Here is a 14,885-nt window from a genome sequence, read left to right on the forward strand (position 1 = left end):
CTGGCAGAGTAAACAGTATATAGAGATCCTAGGGAAATGACAGAGATCATAAATGCTTTCCTCCTCCTGTTTTTTGTGTGAAGCGTGTTGCTTTTATGTCAGGATGGAGGACCTGGTGGTGACTACTACTCATTCAGCCCCATCCCGATATAAATAGGAGCTGTTGTTTTACAGAGAAGAGATCTGATTGTGGTCACATGCTAGGGCTGGAGGCAGCATCTGAAGAAGGAAAGACAAAGGGGTCAAGGAGGATTTTTGGATGGAAGTGACAGATGTGTTGGCTGAGAGACTGGAGTACTGGAGACTTGGGGAGGGGGTGTAAGAATACAGTGGCAGCTGAAATGAGGGGTATTAGGGAGGCACTCTTTTGATCTTTTGCCATGGTATTGGCATTCTCTAGGGCAAGAGGGTGCAGGTCTGCCCTTCCCTTGCGAAGGGCTGCAGGGACTACTTTCCCTAGGAAAGGCAGATCACTTTGTTAGTCACAAATTCTGGTAAAATTGGGTTGCAGATTTTAGTCACATGCACAAGGCCCTTGGGCAACCCAGTGGATGGTGCAAGAGTCCAAGCAATGAGCTCAGCTCCCTACTATGCCTGTCAAGCACCAGGGCTTGCTGTTAATGCTTTTTGACGTTCTGCCTCTGGTCTAGAAACCCTTCTTTCCCTGTGCTGCCCAAGGTCCAGGCTTTTCCCTCTGCCTCCCAGCAGGACGTGACTGTTGCCATTGAGTTTAGAAAGGGGCAAGCATTTGGCATGTGGGGATTTGCCCATGGGCTGGCAAGAGGTGAAAGAACAGTTCAGGGCAGGTGTTTTCAGGCTGTAGAACTTGGAATTGCCATGGGAATTTAGAGGAGCCAAAAGAGGAGGAGAAAAAAGGGTTCAGGACAGAGTGTTGCGGACCATGTGTGTTTTTTTAGAAAAAACAACCACTCAAACAGCAGTCTGTGTAGTTGTACCTACTCCCAAAGGGGGGAACTCCTAAAGTGGGGCACTGGGGGCAAGCGGAGGGTAAGCGAGGGATGAACTGCACACTGCTCTTTGCACAGTGCTCATCCATCCCTTCCCAGAAGAGTTTGGTATCTTGTGTTTGGGTTGGTTTGTTGGGTGGTGTGTTGTTTTTTTCTGCCTTTCAGACGAGGGCTGCTCAGCCCGATAAGTGTGTGGCGTAAGCACAGGCGAAATGTGTGTGCCCCTGACATGTGGTAGAGCTGCCCCTCCTTGAAGCTCTGTGGCTGCAGATCAGCCCCAGGCAGGGTAGAGTCATCCCCTCATCCAGGGGCCATGGGGGACGCGCCTCCAAAATTGGCACAGCGTTAATCAGGCAGAGCCTGTGTCGCCTGCCTCGAGGTGATATGGTCACCCCGTCGTCTCCATATCCTTATCTCCTGGGAGCAGGGAACCTGGGCAGGGGAAGAGTGGCCAGGAGAGGAGATGACCAAAATGCCCATGGGTGACAGGCATGATGGCTGGCAGAGTCCAAAAAAACATCCCAAAGCGATGGTTGTATCCCATCCACTTGCTTGCAGCTGGATTGTGGCTGTGAGAAACATCCCAGCCTCAAGCACTGGGAAAACCCACAGCTCTACAGCACCATGGTTGTATGGGAGCCAGCACCCCAGCTCACATAAGGAGCTCACTCTTAAAAAGCAGCCCATCAATCTTTTAAAACAGTGGTAATCAGTCCAGCAGTCAGGGGTACTCTGCCATTTATTTGTATCCTTCAAGCCTGCTCTGCCCCTAGCAATGGCCAGGCTGAGTGGCTTCCTGCTGGGCTGACCACACTGCATTGCACACTGGGGACTCAGAGCTGAAACTCTTAGGAACACAGCTGGAACTTCAGCTAGTTTTTGTGTTTTGCTCTTAAAAAAGCACAGAAGCACTTGGATCCGAGTACCACCAAGACCAAGTCCCACTGCTGAGGATTTTGAGTCTCCCTGAAATGGAAACTGGGTAAAATGAAATGTTATCTCTGACATTAATTGCCAGAAGTACCCTGGTGCTCTCAAAGGCCTATGAGCAGCTGCCCTGCCCCTATAAGGCAGGGGCTATTACCCGATGGATCCGCAGTGGACACGATTTGACCTTTTAAGACAAAATCTGCAGCTGGAAATGTGCAAATCCCCATGGGGTCTGGTTGAACTCAGTGCAGACAGGGAGGAGAAGGTAAACAGGATTACAGAGAGGATTCTTCTGCCAGGCTGTGTCCGCTGGGGTTTGTTGGAGATGTGGGATTTCCCAATCTCTGCAAAATAATGCCAGAAAGGGAAGACTCAGGAGGCTTGGAGTGGTTGGATAGCAATTCCTGAGGAGAAAAGTGGGTGCAGGGGGTAACCCACCCAATCCTGGGCATGGTGGCAAGTTCCTGTGACCAAAAATACAGGCATGAACCCAAGATGGCCATGGTGGCACATGTGCCTATGGGAAAAACTCTTCCTTCTGGATGAGTCCCCTGTGTTGCCTGCAGTGAGGTGCCAAAAGCACTGGACCCACTTCCCAGAGGCATCAGGGCTTGCACTGCTTGACAGCATCTGCCTTCTACCTCCAGGCCTGACATCCTGCCAAGGACTGGAAAACTCTCTCATCCTCTCGGTCCTGACCAGTTCATGTTACAGATGCATTGTCAAAACAGTGCAAGGCTCAATGGGTGCATTCCAGTATCAGCTGGGGTGCTTGGGGGTTTGCCATGACCAGGTTACCCCCCATGTGCAAAGCCAGCAGCAGCTTGATGAGCTGTGACCACCTGTGTGCCTTCCCTCCAGTGAGTTGCTTGGGGCCACGGGATCTTCCCCTTAGTTTCACTGACTAAAAATTAGGGATCTAGTCTGCATGAAAGGGCCAGAACCTCCACACACAGGGGAGAGCATGTTTGTTTGCCAGCAGCGGCACCCGCCGGAGGAGGATGAGCAGCCCGGATCAGCAGCGGGAGCTGCCCAGGTGAACGAGTGAGATTAGACCCCTAAGGTGGTTAAAGTTAGGTGAAGCATCTGTGTGTCCCTCCCTGCCGCCTCTCCCCCCGCCCCCGCCGCCTTTGCCTCCCCATCCCTGCGCTGGATTGATAACCACTGCCTGGGTGTTAGGGCTGGAGGCTCCACAGGCAGCCCGTGGTGCCAATTCCTAAACCCCTCCTAAACTTCCTCGTCTCCCCTCAGAGCCTGGCGCATGGGCGAGCCACGCGCGACGGTTACAAACTTGGGTGCAAATAAAAACAGATGGTGCCTTATCTGCCCGCCTGGCTTTGCCTACGTGCCGGCAGCCAGCACCGGCCGTTTATTCCCAGATAGGAAAAATGAGAGATCCCCCAGCCGGTCAAAGCCTTGCACAGAGGCCACCAGAGCTCCATATGGGATGGAAAGCCATTTATTTATTAGGTCTTAAACTAAAGCAAACCCCAAGGGAGGCAGGAGGGTGGTTATTCCTCTCCACAATTAGAAGCAATTTGCTCCTAATTAAACAAAAAGGTTTGCAGGTGCCGAGAGCCTTTCCCACTCCCCAAATGGAATAGAGCATGTGAAGAAAGTCCATCAGGGAGGAAGGCTCAAGGAGATGCACTTGGTCCTTCCATCTGTGGGAAAGCATCAGGGGTCTGAGTGTCTTATTCCAGGCCAGGTCTTCACATCAAAGATTCCTATTTCTATTTAAATGTAGTGATGGGGCAAGGGGGAATGGCTCTAAACTGAAAGAGGGCAAGTTTAGATTAGATATTAGGAAGAAATTCTTTATTGTGAGTGTGATGAGGCACTGAAACAGGTTGCCCAGAGAAGTTGTGGATGCCTGACAGTGTTTAAAGCCAGGCTTAATGGGGCTCTGAGCACGTTGGTCTAGTGGAAGGTGTCTTTGCCCATGGCAGGGAAATTGGAACTGGATGATCTTTAAGGTCCCTTCCAGCCCAAACAACCCTATGATTCTATTATCTCAATTTCTACTATTGCTATTTTTATTATTTCAATTTCTGTATTTATATTTGTATTTATGTATCTATATTGATATTTTATTGATGTATACTTCTGTGTGTCCCTGGCTGGTGGTTTTCATGGCCCTGGACACCCAGGGAACTCAGAAGTTATTGAGAGGTGCTTCACTGTGTATTTTAATGGTAAACTGAAGCACTGGGAGGTTTGGTTCACCTCTGAGCCCCACATGGCATGTTGGCGGGCACCAGGTGGCTGCGCCCATGTGTTTTTAAAAAATAAGGGGAAAACATCATCTAAATCCTACAGGCAAGATGATGATAGTGGCTATATTTAATCTCCCAGGAACAGCCGACCGCTCACCCAGCAGGGAAAGGATGGCTGATTGCCACTATGTCCCTACTCTGTCCGCATGCTGAGAGTTGTGTGTGTCTCCCAAAACAAGGGGGTAGCCTGTTCTTTGTGACCCCTCATCACCCACATGCAAGGGCTGAGATGGTGTTCCTAAAGCACCTGGTGGAGAGCAAAGGGGCAGAAGAGGGAATAGTGGCACTTGGCCATGGGGTATTGCTGCTGAGCTGACTTGTGCCCAATGCTTCCCGTTTTCTCCTTGGTGCCGTGCCCAGTGTCATCTCTAGTGTTCCTTCTTACCCCCTTAATATTTTCCAGAGTGTCTTTCCTTGTCCCCTGATATTCCTCCAGCATGTTTGCTTGTGTTGCCCCTAAATGTCCCTCCCTAACCCTGTGTCTTCCCTAAGTGTCCCTCTGCATCTCTTGTTGCTCTGAATATCCCTGACATGCATGTCCCTGTCTTACCAGCGTCCCCAGTGTCCTTCTTTGTCCCTACACAATATCCTTCCAAATGCACCTTGTACCTAAGCTGCCCCACTAAATGTCCCTTACAAGTCCTCGCTCTTGACTGTCCCCCGCTGATCCCGCCAGTGTCCCTCCTTGTCCCCACCACGTATTGCCCCAAATGCTCTTATTCCGCAGTGTCCCCCGCACTGTCCCTGCCTGTGGCTCCGGGTGGGTCGGGTCAGGGCGTGGCAGGGGACACGCGGGGACACGGGCGGCGGGTGGCGCGGGGCAGTCCTCCCCGCGGTCCGCGCCGCGGCTTTAAAGGGAGCCCGCGGCGGGCGCGGCCGCAGAGGCACCGGCGGGGGCACCGGCGGCGGAGCGGCGCCGGCTCTGCTGCGGCTTCAGCCACCCACCGCTCCCTTCCAGCCTCTCCCCGCCCAGGGGCGGGGGTCCCAGGCCGGGCGGGCCACGCTGCCAGCAGTGAGGGCATAGCAGGGCATCGCGGGACGAAGCACTCGCCATGAGCGACAGCCCGATCCCACTGCCACCGGCTTCGGCCACCAAGCCCAAGCGGGCCCGGTCAGCGCGGCGGCCGGCAGCCCACCCCGCGTACTCGGACATGATCACGGCAGCCATCCGGGCCGACAAGAGCCGCGGCGGCGCATCCCGGCAGTCCATCCAGAAGTACGTGAAGAGCAACTACAAGGTGGGCCAGAATGCCGACGTCCAGATCAGGCTGGCCATCCGGCGCCTGCTGGCCACTGGAGTCCTCAAGCAGACCAAAGGAGTTGGTGCCTCCGGCTCTTTCCGCCTAGCCAAGGCCGGCAAGGCGAAGAGGTCTCCTTCCAGGAAGAGGAAGAAGGCAGCCAGGAGATCCACTTCGCCTCGGAAGCCGGCTAGGTCCAGGAAAGCCAGGTCCCCAGCCAAGAAGCCCAAATCTGCCGCCAGGAAGGCCAGGAAGAAGTCGAGGAGCCCGAAGAAAGCCAAGAAGCCAAGGACTGTTAAAGCCAAGTCCCTGAAGGCATCAAAACCCAAGAAGGCAAGGCGGTCGAAATCCAGAGCCAAGTCCGGTGCCCGGAAGTCGCCCAAGAAGAAGTGAGAAGTCTAGAGGCGCTTCGGCACTCTCCCCGTTGGTTCTGTAAATAGCTGTTGCCTTTGTTTTTACTCCTTTCTACTGCATTTTATAAAGAATTGCTCTATTCGTGAATTGAAATAGCTGAAACAAGGCAGTTGATGAATGAAAAAAAAACAATTTTAAAGTGTTACTGGTCTGGGTTTTTATTCTGATATCTCAGAAATTTCTTGCGTGTGTGTCTGTTGGTTTTGTTAATGCTGGACTGCTTGTTGTGTGTTGAGAGTGATGGTGACCCTGTGTGCCTGTTGGAGTCATGCAGGATTTCAGTTCCTGGTCCTGCCTCAACTCCTGGGGGGTTTATTTGTTTGCTGGGGCCAGGCAAAGACATTGGTGGGGAAGCCGGAACATATGGCTATGAAAGCTGGCCTTCCTTGGAGGAGGAAGAGGGGTCCCTGTTCCCTATCCAGTGCTGCAGATCCCCACTGTGGGGATGAGGTGAGGAATGTTGGGCTGCTGGGTGTGAGGTCGAGCTGGTGCTGGAGACAACCAGGGCTGCCCACCTGCCTATGGAGCTGCCTCAGCACAGCTGGATGGTGGCAGGGACTTTTGGGGCAAGGATGGGACAGAGGAGATGGAGTGCAGCCAGAGTCTGTCCACCTGGGCTTGCAAGGAGTTGAAGGTGTCCATGGAGTGGGAAGTGGGATCACTGTGGGGAGAAAGGACAGACACAGCCATATGCATCTTTGCTCCCCAGGGAGGAACATCCTGAGGTAGTGGACAGCTCTATGGGTAGGATGTGGTGGGCAGGGTGAGGCAGAACTGCTGGGCTCAGTCCTGCTGCGACAGGAGGGCTCTGGCTTTGTGCCCAGTGGGGCTGGCACAACTCCAGGGCCTGCCTGTCCCCTGCCAGAGCCCCTCCCTGGGCTGGGCTGGGTGATCCTGAAGGCAGGGCTGGCAGGGAGCCTGTGGGCTGACCTCACTGCTCAGCAGGGTCTGAGCCTCAGGCAGGAGCTGCCTAATCCCTCTTGGCTAGAGACAGATAAACTTCTTGATAATCAGGATCCCCAACCACCTGAGCCGTGAGTTTCAAAATCCCAGGGGCTCTGGATGCCCAGGGCCCTTGGACTTTTTGTGTCTAACTCTCATAAGGCCAGGATCTTCACCCTCTCATGATGGCTCCCAAATCCTTCAGCCTATTCTTCCTAAATTGCTTGGGCAAATGGTGCCTGAGTCCTTTAGCCATTAAGGATTCCAAATTCAGTACTTCAGGACACTGAAATCCTTGGCCTGGATGCACCTAATCCCTATGGGCTCTTGTTCGTAACACCCTTAGATCAAAGGCAACCAGAACACCTAGACTGAAGACCCTGAACCTTTCAAGAGCCTGGTACCTAATTCCCCTGGAATGAGTGGTCTAAACCACTCTGGCCACAGAATTCCCTAGTTAGTTGTAGTAGAGGAAGGAGATACCTAATCCAGAAAGAACAGGCTGCCCAGAGAAGTTATGAATGCCTTATCCCTAAAAATACTCCAGCCGAGTTTTGATGGGGCTCTGAGCAACTTGGTCTAGTGGAAGGTCTTCCAGCCCATGGCGAGCTTGGAATTTGATGATTTTTAAGGTTCCTTTGAACCCAAACAATTCTATCATTCTATGACCCTTTGTGTCTAAAGCCACTGAGCCTGTAGTTTACAAAGACATTTGGCCAGAGGCGCTCAAATCCTCTGGGTATTCTAATTTTCACCTGGGAAATCCTAAACCTCTCTGTCCAATGGATTGTTGGTCACCTCAGCCTGATACACACACATGCCACAGACCCGTGGCTCATTACCCCTAGCGGTGGACACCCATAAACCACCTATGTGCAAGGATCCAAGTCACCTGTGCTGAAGGCAGAGTCACCTAATGCTCCTGGGCTTGTCAATCCTTGAGGTCCATGATGCCCTATTGCTATGAAATCCCTCAGACCATACTACATGATCCCATTACAGTTCCTAAATCTCATAGATGGCGTTCCCCCAAAATCCCTCAGACTCCGGGCATCACATATCTGGCTCTGGGGTGCCTAAACTCCTTGGGACAGATCCTCTCCTCCAAAGACGACGCCGAACGCCTCCTGGAGAACGCTCCCAAGCGCTTCGAGCGCTGGACCCGCGGCGGCCGCCCGCCCCGCCCGGCGGGGGCGGTGCCGCGGCGGCGGATGTGCATTGGTCAGCGATGAACCCGTGTTTAACTAGCGGCGATGGGGCGGCGGGCCCGCCCCGGGGCGTGCGGGGCGGAGCGCCGGGATGTGGCGGGCGGCGGCGGTGCGGGCGCTGCGCGGGGCCGGGGCCGGCGCCCCCCGGGCCGCGTCGGGCGCGGCGGCGGCGCAGCTGCGGCGGCGGCTGGAGAGCGAGCTGGAGGATATCCGCGGCGCCGGCACCTGGAAGAGCGAGCGCATCATCACCTCCCGACAGGGTCCCCACCTCCGCTTGGCGGGCGGCGGCGCCGGTGCGTGCGGCGGGGAGGGAAAGGAGAGCTCTCGGTCCCTTCCCTCGGTGCCATGCCCCTGCTTCTTTCTCTCTCTGTTCCCGCAGGGATCCTCAACTTCTGCGCCAATAACTATCTGGGGCTCTCCAGCCACCCCGAGGTCATCCGTGCCGCTGTGGAGGCCCTGGAGAAGTTCGGCGCTGGGCTCAGCTCCGTCCGCTTTATTTGCGGTACCCAGGTACTGAGCAGCATCCCCTTCCCCGCGGGCCTTTCGCAGGGTGTCCACGCAGACTCCTCTCTCGACACTTCCACTCGGCATGCGTGCACAGTGCTAGCTTACATGTGGCCCGGTGAGAAAAGGAGCCTGCCAGATCCCCACTAGCCAAGCATCTGGAAATATGCCAATTTAAACCATTACAACACCTGAGAGCAAAGAAACTGAACACCCTTCTGAATTCAGAAAATAAATGTCTTTTTCTCTCTCTTTTGGGTCAAAATTACAGTGAACCTGGCTTGAAGTGGCTCCATCAGACCCAGCCCAGTTTATCCCTGTTGGAGCCTTTTTTGAAACCTGCCTGATTAAGTGCAAAGAACAAGAAGAGCTTTCTCTTTGTGCATGGGGTGCTTCGAGTCTCCCTGCTGAGCTTTGGCATCCCAACCCATAATCATACTTTAGGGCTGCATTTGCTGAACATTAGTAACTTCTCCCACGCACATCCCTTTTCTGGATAAAACCTGTTTGTCTCCAGCCCTTTCAAGTCAGCATTTAACAGCAGTGGGCAAGCAAGAACCTGTGCTGCCCCACTGTTGACTCCTGCTCCTCTCTTCTCTTTAGAGCATACACAAGGACCTGGAGGAGAAGATTGCACGTTTCCACCAGCGGGAAGATGCCATTCTCTATGCCAGTTGCTTTGATGCCAACGCTGGTATCTTTGAGGTTCATAAGGCTTCACTTGTGTTGTGCATGGAGAAGGGAGGTGACAGCAATGTGGTTCCCATGCCTTCCAGAGGCTCTGCTGTGAGGTCTATGCACCAGAAAAGATAGCAGTGGCTGGTGGTGAAAGGCCCTGACTTGGGGCCCTTGCACCAGGGAAGCCACGCAGAGGCATTTAACCACCCTCACCTCTGCTCTCTCCAGCCAGCTCCAGCTCTTAGGGAGGGCTCCCATTTCTGCATCGTTAAAGTGTAGGTGAGGGACAGGGGTGATCTCACATGTTAGGAAAGGGAGAAGGAGATTTTGAGCTCAGAAGCCACAAGCAAAAGCCTGGCATAAAGAAGCCAGGGAATAAGATGACTAGTAAGGAAATAGAAAGTTTAGCAGTGCCAGGAGAGATGTGGCAGCTGGAATCAATCACACCCTTGTTCTCCGTACTGAGGGAGGCTGGGAGATCTTGGTGAGCTGGCATCCAGAGCAAAGGATGATCCTTTCTGTTTGGCACTGCCAGGCCCTGCTGACCCCAGAGGATGCAGTGCTGTCAGATGAGCTGAACCATGCTTCCATCATCGATGGCATCCGCCTGTGCAAGGCCAACAAGTACCGCTACAAGCATATGGACATGCAGGACCTGGAGGCCAAGCTGAAGGAAGCGCAGGTATGGAGGTCTGCTCCCACCCCAACACCAGGGCACTTGCTTAGCTGTGCTGCCTGTGCAGTAACCAGTCCTGGAGGGTGAGCTCTGCCCTTTCCCATGCAATAGGCGTGGTTTTTGCCAACAGGCAAAAGGCAAGGTGGCAAAGCAGCTGGTTGTGATGCAAATCCCCTCCATGTCAGTTAGGTACATCCTCTTCATACAGGGGTTTGAGTGTGTGCCTTTGCCAGCCCCTCTCCTCAGGGTGACATCTTCACCCCTGGGGATGGCTTTTTCCCTCCAACAGAAGCATCGCCTGCGGCTGGTGGCCACTGACGGTGCCTTCTCCATGGACGGTGACATCGCGCCCCTGAGGGAAATCTGCCAGCTGGCCCAGAAGTACGATGCCCTGGTCTTCATTGATGAATGCCATGCCACAGGATTCCTGGGACCCAATGGGCGGTAAGTGACTGCCTCAGCCCTGTTTCTTCCTCCTACTCTGACTCATTCTGAAGCAAGGACTAAGCTGCTGATGGCCAGCGTGTTTTTGTGTGGGGACTCCTTGAAGGCTTTGCACCTCACCTTTGGATTGAAAGGAGATACTTCAGCAGTGATCCATCGCCAAGTGACAGCTTCTTCTCAGTGTGTAACAGATGGTTTGACCATCTCATTGGGGCACCACCTCTCCTGGCAGGTGCTTTGTTTGGACTATTAAACTTCTGTGTGGGAAGTTTGAGCACTTTCCCATCTCTAAGGGATGAAGAACACATGTTCTTACTTGGTCCTCTCCCAGCTTAGGCTTTCTGCAGCAGAGGAAGGTCAACACTTGGGTTGAACTATCTCAAGGGGCTATTCCTCCTTTTCTAGAAGGAGGGATGCCAGAGACCTGGCTGGCAGTGCTTTGTTTTCCTTGAGGTATCCAGCAGATTCCCTGGTGTGTGCTGGCACAACTGATAACGTAACATTCCTTTTTCTACAGGGGTACTGATGAGCTCCTGGGAGTGATGGACAAAGTCACCATCATCAATTCTACTCTGGGAAAAGCTCTTGGAGGAGCTGCAGGTGAAGGCATTTTCCTGTCCAGCGTACTGCATGCCCTAAAGAGCTCTACAGCATCAATCTTACATTTCCTTCCTCTGACTAATGATAGAGTAGCAAATGCATATTATCCTTTTCCACTGGTAGCATAAGGCTTGGTTTGTGATTTTGCTGCAGGATTAAGGGAGATCCTGCCATGTGCCTGTTACATTGTCATCTTTCTCATGCATTTGCCTTTGGGGTCAAGGTGGAAACTCTTGGTCAAAAGCATCAGCTATGATTTTTAGACCTGGTTTGTACCTAAATTCCTGCTGCAGGTGCCAGGTTGACTTTATCAAGAAGCCTCACTCTAAACAGGTCACCTTGCTGGGGTGCCTTGTCCAATTCTCTCTCCTCTGTCTGCAGGCGGGTACACAACAGGTCCCAAATCCCTCATCGATTTGCTCCGCCAGCGTTCCCGCCCATACCTCTTCTCCAACAGCCTGCCTCCTGCCGTGGTGGGCTGTGCATCCAAGGCCCTGGACCTGCTCATGGAGAGCAATGCCATTGCACAGTCTATGGCTGCCAAAACCCAACGGTGAGGGGCCATGTTGGTGTGGGAGCAGGGGCAGCTTTGTTAGGAGTGAGTTGTCTGTGATGTATTCGCCCCTCCTTTCCCAGTGATAACTGTGAAGACAGTTTGCAAGTCAGGGCTCAGGGGAGGCTGCAGGATTGCCTGGCTGTGTCAGGCAGATGTGTCACATCTGGATGTTCTGTGAGCTGGGGCACATTGTCCCCTCAAGGATCTGCAGTCTCATTATGCGTGGCAGGACACGGTAGGAGATCACTCTAAGAGGAGAGATCTCTTCCCTGCACAGAAGATGAACAGTGCAGCAAACCTTACCCAGTTCTCAGTGGGCAGGACTCCCAGGGGAAAGAAAGGCAGTGGTCTCCAAGGACAGGGTTGTTGAGGTTTTTACTCATCCTGTTGTTCCCTCCACCAGGTTCAGAAGTAAGATGACGGCAGCTGGCTTCACCATCTCGGGGAAAGACCACCCCATCTGTCCCGTCATGCTGGGGGATGCTCGGCTGGCATCAGTGATGGCAGAGGACATGCTCAACAGAGGTGATCTGGGGAGGGAGCTCAGTATGCAGACACATTCCCTGAGGGATGGGACAGTTGGCGGTGGTGCCACCACAAGCCCTCCTTCAGAAGATGTTCTTGCACAAAATCCAGTACTTCTTCCCCCTCCAGCTGCAAATGTCCTCATGGTCTCCCCCAGATGTTGCTGGCTGCAGCTTCTTTCTCAGTTAGGGAGAGGATTTACATTAATGCTCTTGTCCTGCTAGGCTGGACTCCATCCCCATTGCTGGCCCTTAACCTCATTTCCATGCTTGGGAGCAAATGGCACTTGGAAACCCTGAAGGCTGGAAGTGGTTATTGGGAGGGGAGCCTTTCTGTCACCCAGTACACTCAGCCTGTCTCTGTCCCAGCCAGCTCTGACTCTGTCTGCATTTCCTCCCCAGGCATTTACGTCATTGGCTTCAGCTACCCCGTGGTCCCCAAGGGGAAGGCGCGCATTCGGGTCCAGATCTCAGCCGTGCACAGCGACGAGGACATCGACCGCTGCGTGGAAGCCTTCACCGAGGTGGGACGGAAGCACGGAGCACTGTCTTGAGGGGCCAGAAAACACCTCTTCAGCACCATCTCTGTCCACAACCAAGTGCCTCTGATGGGGAAAAAGGCTTGAACAGCACACTGCCAAAAGCAGGACCGTTCCTCAAGGCATCACAGCCTGTGTCACATGAGTCAGCCAGCTGGCTGTTGCAGCATGCTGGCAGTAGCACTGGTAAACAGCACTTAAGTGTCATTAAAGGTGTCCTGCAGTGCAGCGGATATTTGTCTGCCTCCTATTTCCTCATCCAGGAGCTGCACCCCATCCCCATCCTCTCATGCTGTGACCAGACACTGCTATGACTTCCCCGAAGCCTCAGTCCAGATGGTGAAGCGCTGCAGTTCCTGCTGTCTCCTGCTGATGGAAATAACAGCGTTGCTGATGTTGCCTGCTTCTTCCATGCTCTCCTGTGGGTTCAGCAGCATCACCCTGGCAGATCTGACTGCTGTAATTCCCCCACTGAGGCAGGGGTGTTTCCTACACCTTTTGCAACCTGTGCTACTGGCAGCTGGTTAGGGAAAGAGTATATGGGCCCCCCAAAGCTCTGGTGCTCCTTTGTCTACTTCTCACTCTCAGGTTAGATGTGAGGCTTGCTTGGTCCCCAGCTACCAGGCTTTGCCAATTACTTCAGTGGTCCCAAACCTGCCCTGGGAAAGACATCTTGCCCCAGAGAGGCCATCAGGCAGTGGGCAAGCTGAGGTGGCAGAGGTGGTAGCATACTGAGAGGATCTGCATCTGACTGAGGCTGAGGCCAGGGACAGAGCAGGTGACGGAAACCTTTAACTTTCTCCCGTCTGGAATCTCTGGATTTGTTCCTCCTAGCTGTGCTGTAGTATTTCAGCATTCAAAAAGGCACAAGTGGGACCTGGGCATCTCTTAGGATTGCTTTGTTTGCATCAGTTCTGTTCCAGATCAGAAATTGTGTGTCCTGCCAGCTGCCTGAATGCTGGAGCACTGGGTCGTGTCAGCAGAGACCTGCTCTGAAGTCCTTATGTGTCATTAGGCTGTCAGGGAACACAGGGCAATATGTCTGACCTGAGCCAGAGCAACTGCAGAAGAATACAGCTGTTACTCCAGGACCCGTAGGGCTTTATAAAGCTGCAAAGGACAGGGGAGAAATGTGTCTTGTAGGTTCAATTGGACTGCAGCCAAACCCTTTTAGAACAGCTGGTAGTGTAACTGTGTGCTGATTTTGTTTAATTTTCCATCCCCACAGGCCCTGAGCTCAGCCTGCTGATAAACTATGATATGGAGATCTCTTTCTGTGGCACCAGGCCCTCGCAGTGCTGCAAACCCTTTTCAACAGGCGGTATTTTGGTGTGGAGAAGGCAGGGAGATTGCTCTCAGGCCCCTTGTGTGACCTGGAAGAGATGAAAGTTCAGCAAGATGGGCTCAGGTATAGGGAGGCTTGAGACCCTAAACTGAATCACTGCTGGTTTGAGCCCAATGCATGTGCACCCCTTGCTCCCCCTACCCGCACACCTCCATTGCATACCTGTACCACTCTCCCTCACATTTCTCTCCTGCTCGTCTAGGGACCTAGCCCTGGTCTCCCCCTCTCCCCTGGCCTTCTGCAGGCATCCCTGCTGGTGCCTCCACGCCACTCAGGGCAGACAACCCAAGCAGTTTAACCCTGCTCCGGCTTTCAAGTCCTCCTCATTGGCAGAGCAGCCCTACAGAGGTCTCTCTGCTCAGCTGTAGGTCAGAGCAGCAAGAGCAGCCTCCTTCCTGTGATGCTCACAATTCTTTTTGCATGCACTTGTGGGCTCGCCCTTCTGCTCCTCTTCTCGCCAGACGCACTGACCTCCCTCTCACCTCTGTATCTCTCGGGTGCCTCAGCAGCCAACTCCCTGCACTGCCTGCTTCAAGGCCAAGCTCAGCAGCAGGCTGTGGAGCTGTCTGGGGAACAGACTGTGTAGTTCTGGAATCCCAGGAAGGCAGGAGGGTCAGATGATGGCACACTGGTAATGAATAATGCCATACTTGTTGACTTGGAGGCATCATGTTAATATTGAATTGAGGCACATCCTCCTGCTCTTTGTTGCTTCAAGGCCTTTCAGCCTAGGTCTGATCTACAGCTGTAGGCAGCTTTTATCCCAGAAAGCAGAGGATGTTTTGCTGAGTGGAATGTAGAGTCAGATGCCACTTTTTGAGGATGCAGTTCCCACCCTGGGCTCCCTGACCTGCCCCATACCCTGTATGCTGCTCAGGCAGTCCTGAGTCTGGAGCTGTCACCTTCTGCACTGTGGGATAGGTGGGGGATCCACGTATTTCACCCATTTTACCTCGAAGTAGGGGACTATCCTATCTCATCCCATTTTTATACACACCTAGCCCCAGAAATGCTTCCAGCCCTGGGTTGTGGCCCACCTCCCA

General features: G+C 53.5%; 2 protein-coding genes across 2 annotated transcripts; both read left to right on the forward strand.

The window, feature by feature from the left end:
- The first annotated feature begins 5,038 nt into the window (after positions 1-5,038).
- On the forward strand, positions 5,039-5,971 carry H1-0 (H1.0 linker histone). Its single transcript, XM_021553968.4, has one exon. It carries the CDS (start codon positions 5,227-5,229, stop codon positions 5,803-5,805), a length of 579 nt encoding a protein of 192 aa, XP_021409643.3. The 5' UTR covers positions 5,039-5,226; the 3' UTR covers positions 5,806-5,971.
- A 2,081-nt stretch (positions 5,972-8,052) lies between these two features.
- GCAT (glycine C-acetyltransferase) lies at positions 8,053-12,730 on the forward strand. Its single transcript, XM_021553955.3, has 9 exons — positions 8,053-8,269; positions 8,356-8,486; positions 9,084-9,185; positions 9,694-9,840; positions 10,124-10,278; positions 10,796-10,878; positions 11,260-11,431; positions 11,838-11,959; positions 12,361-12,730. The coding sequence occupies exons 1-9, from the start codon at positions 8,068-8,070 to the stop codon at positions 12,510-12,512; spliced, it is 1,266 nt and encodes a 421-aa protein (XP_021409630.2). The 5' UTR covers positions 8,053-8,067; the 3' UTR covers positions 12,513-12,730.
- Positions 12,731-14,885: the final 2,155 nt, after the last annotated feature.

Source organism: Lonchura striata, chromosome 1A, assembly GCF_050655825.1.
Source record: "Lonchura striata isolate lonStrDom1 chromosome 1A, ASM5065582v1, whole genome shotgun sequence".
In the NCBI taxonomy this organism is placed as follows: Eukaryota; Metazoa; Chordata; class Aves; order Passeriformes; family Estrildidae; genus Lonchura; species Lonchura striata.

Coding starts and splice junctions, on each gene's coding strand:
- H1-0 (XM_021553968.4), top strand. CDS start 5,227: ATGAGCGACAGCCCGATCCCACTGCCACCGGCTTCGGCCACCAAGCCC.
- GCAT (XM_021553955.3), top strand. CDS start 8,068: ATGTGGCGGGCGGCGGCGGTGCGGGCGCTGCGCGGGGCCGGGGCCGGC. Junction 8,270..8,355: donor CTTGGCGGGCGGCGGCGCCG/GTGCGTGCGGCG, acceptor CTGTTCCCGCAG/GGATCCTCAACTTCTGCGCC. Junction 10,879..11,259: donor AGCTCTTGGAGGAGCTGCAG/GTGAAGGCATTT, acceptor CTCTGTCTGCAG/GCGGGTACACAACAGGTCCC.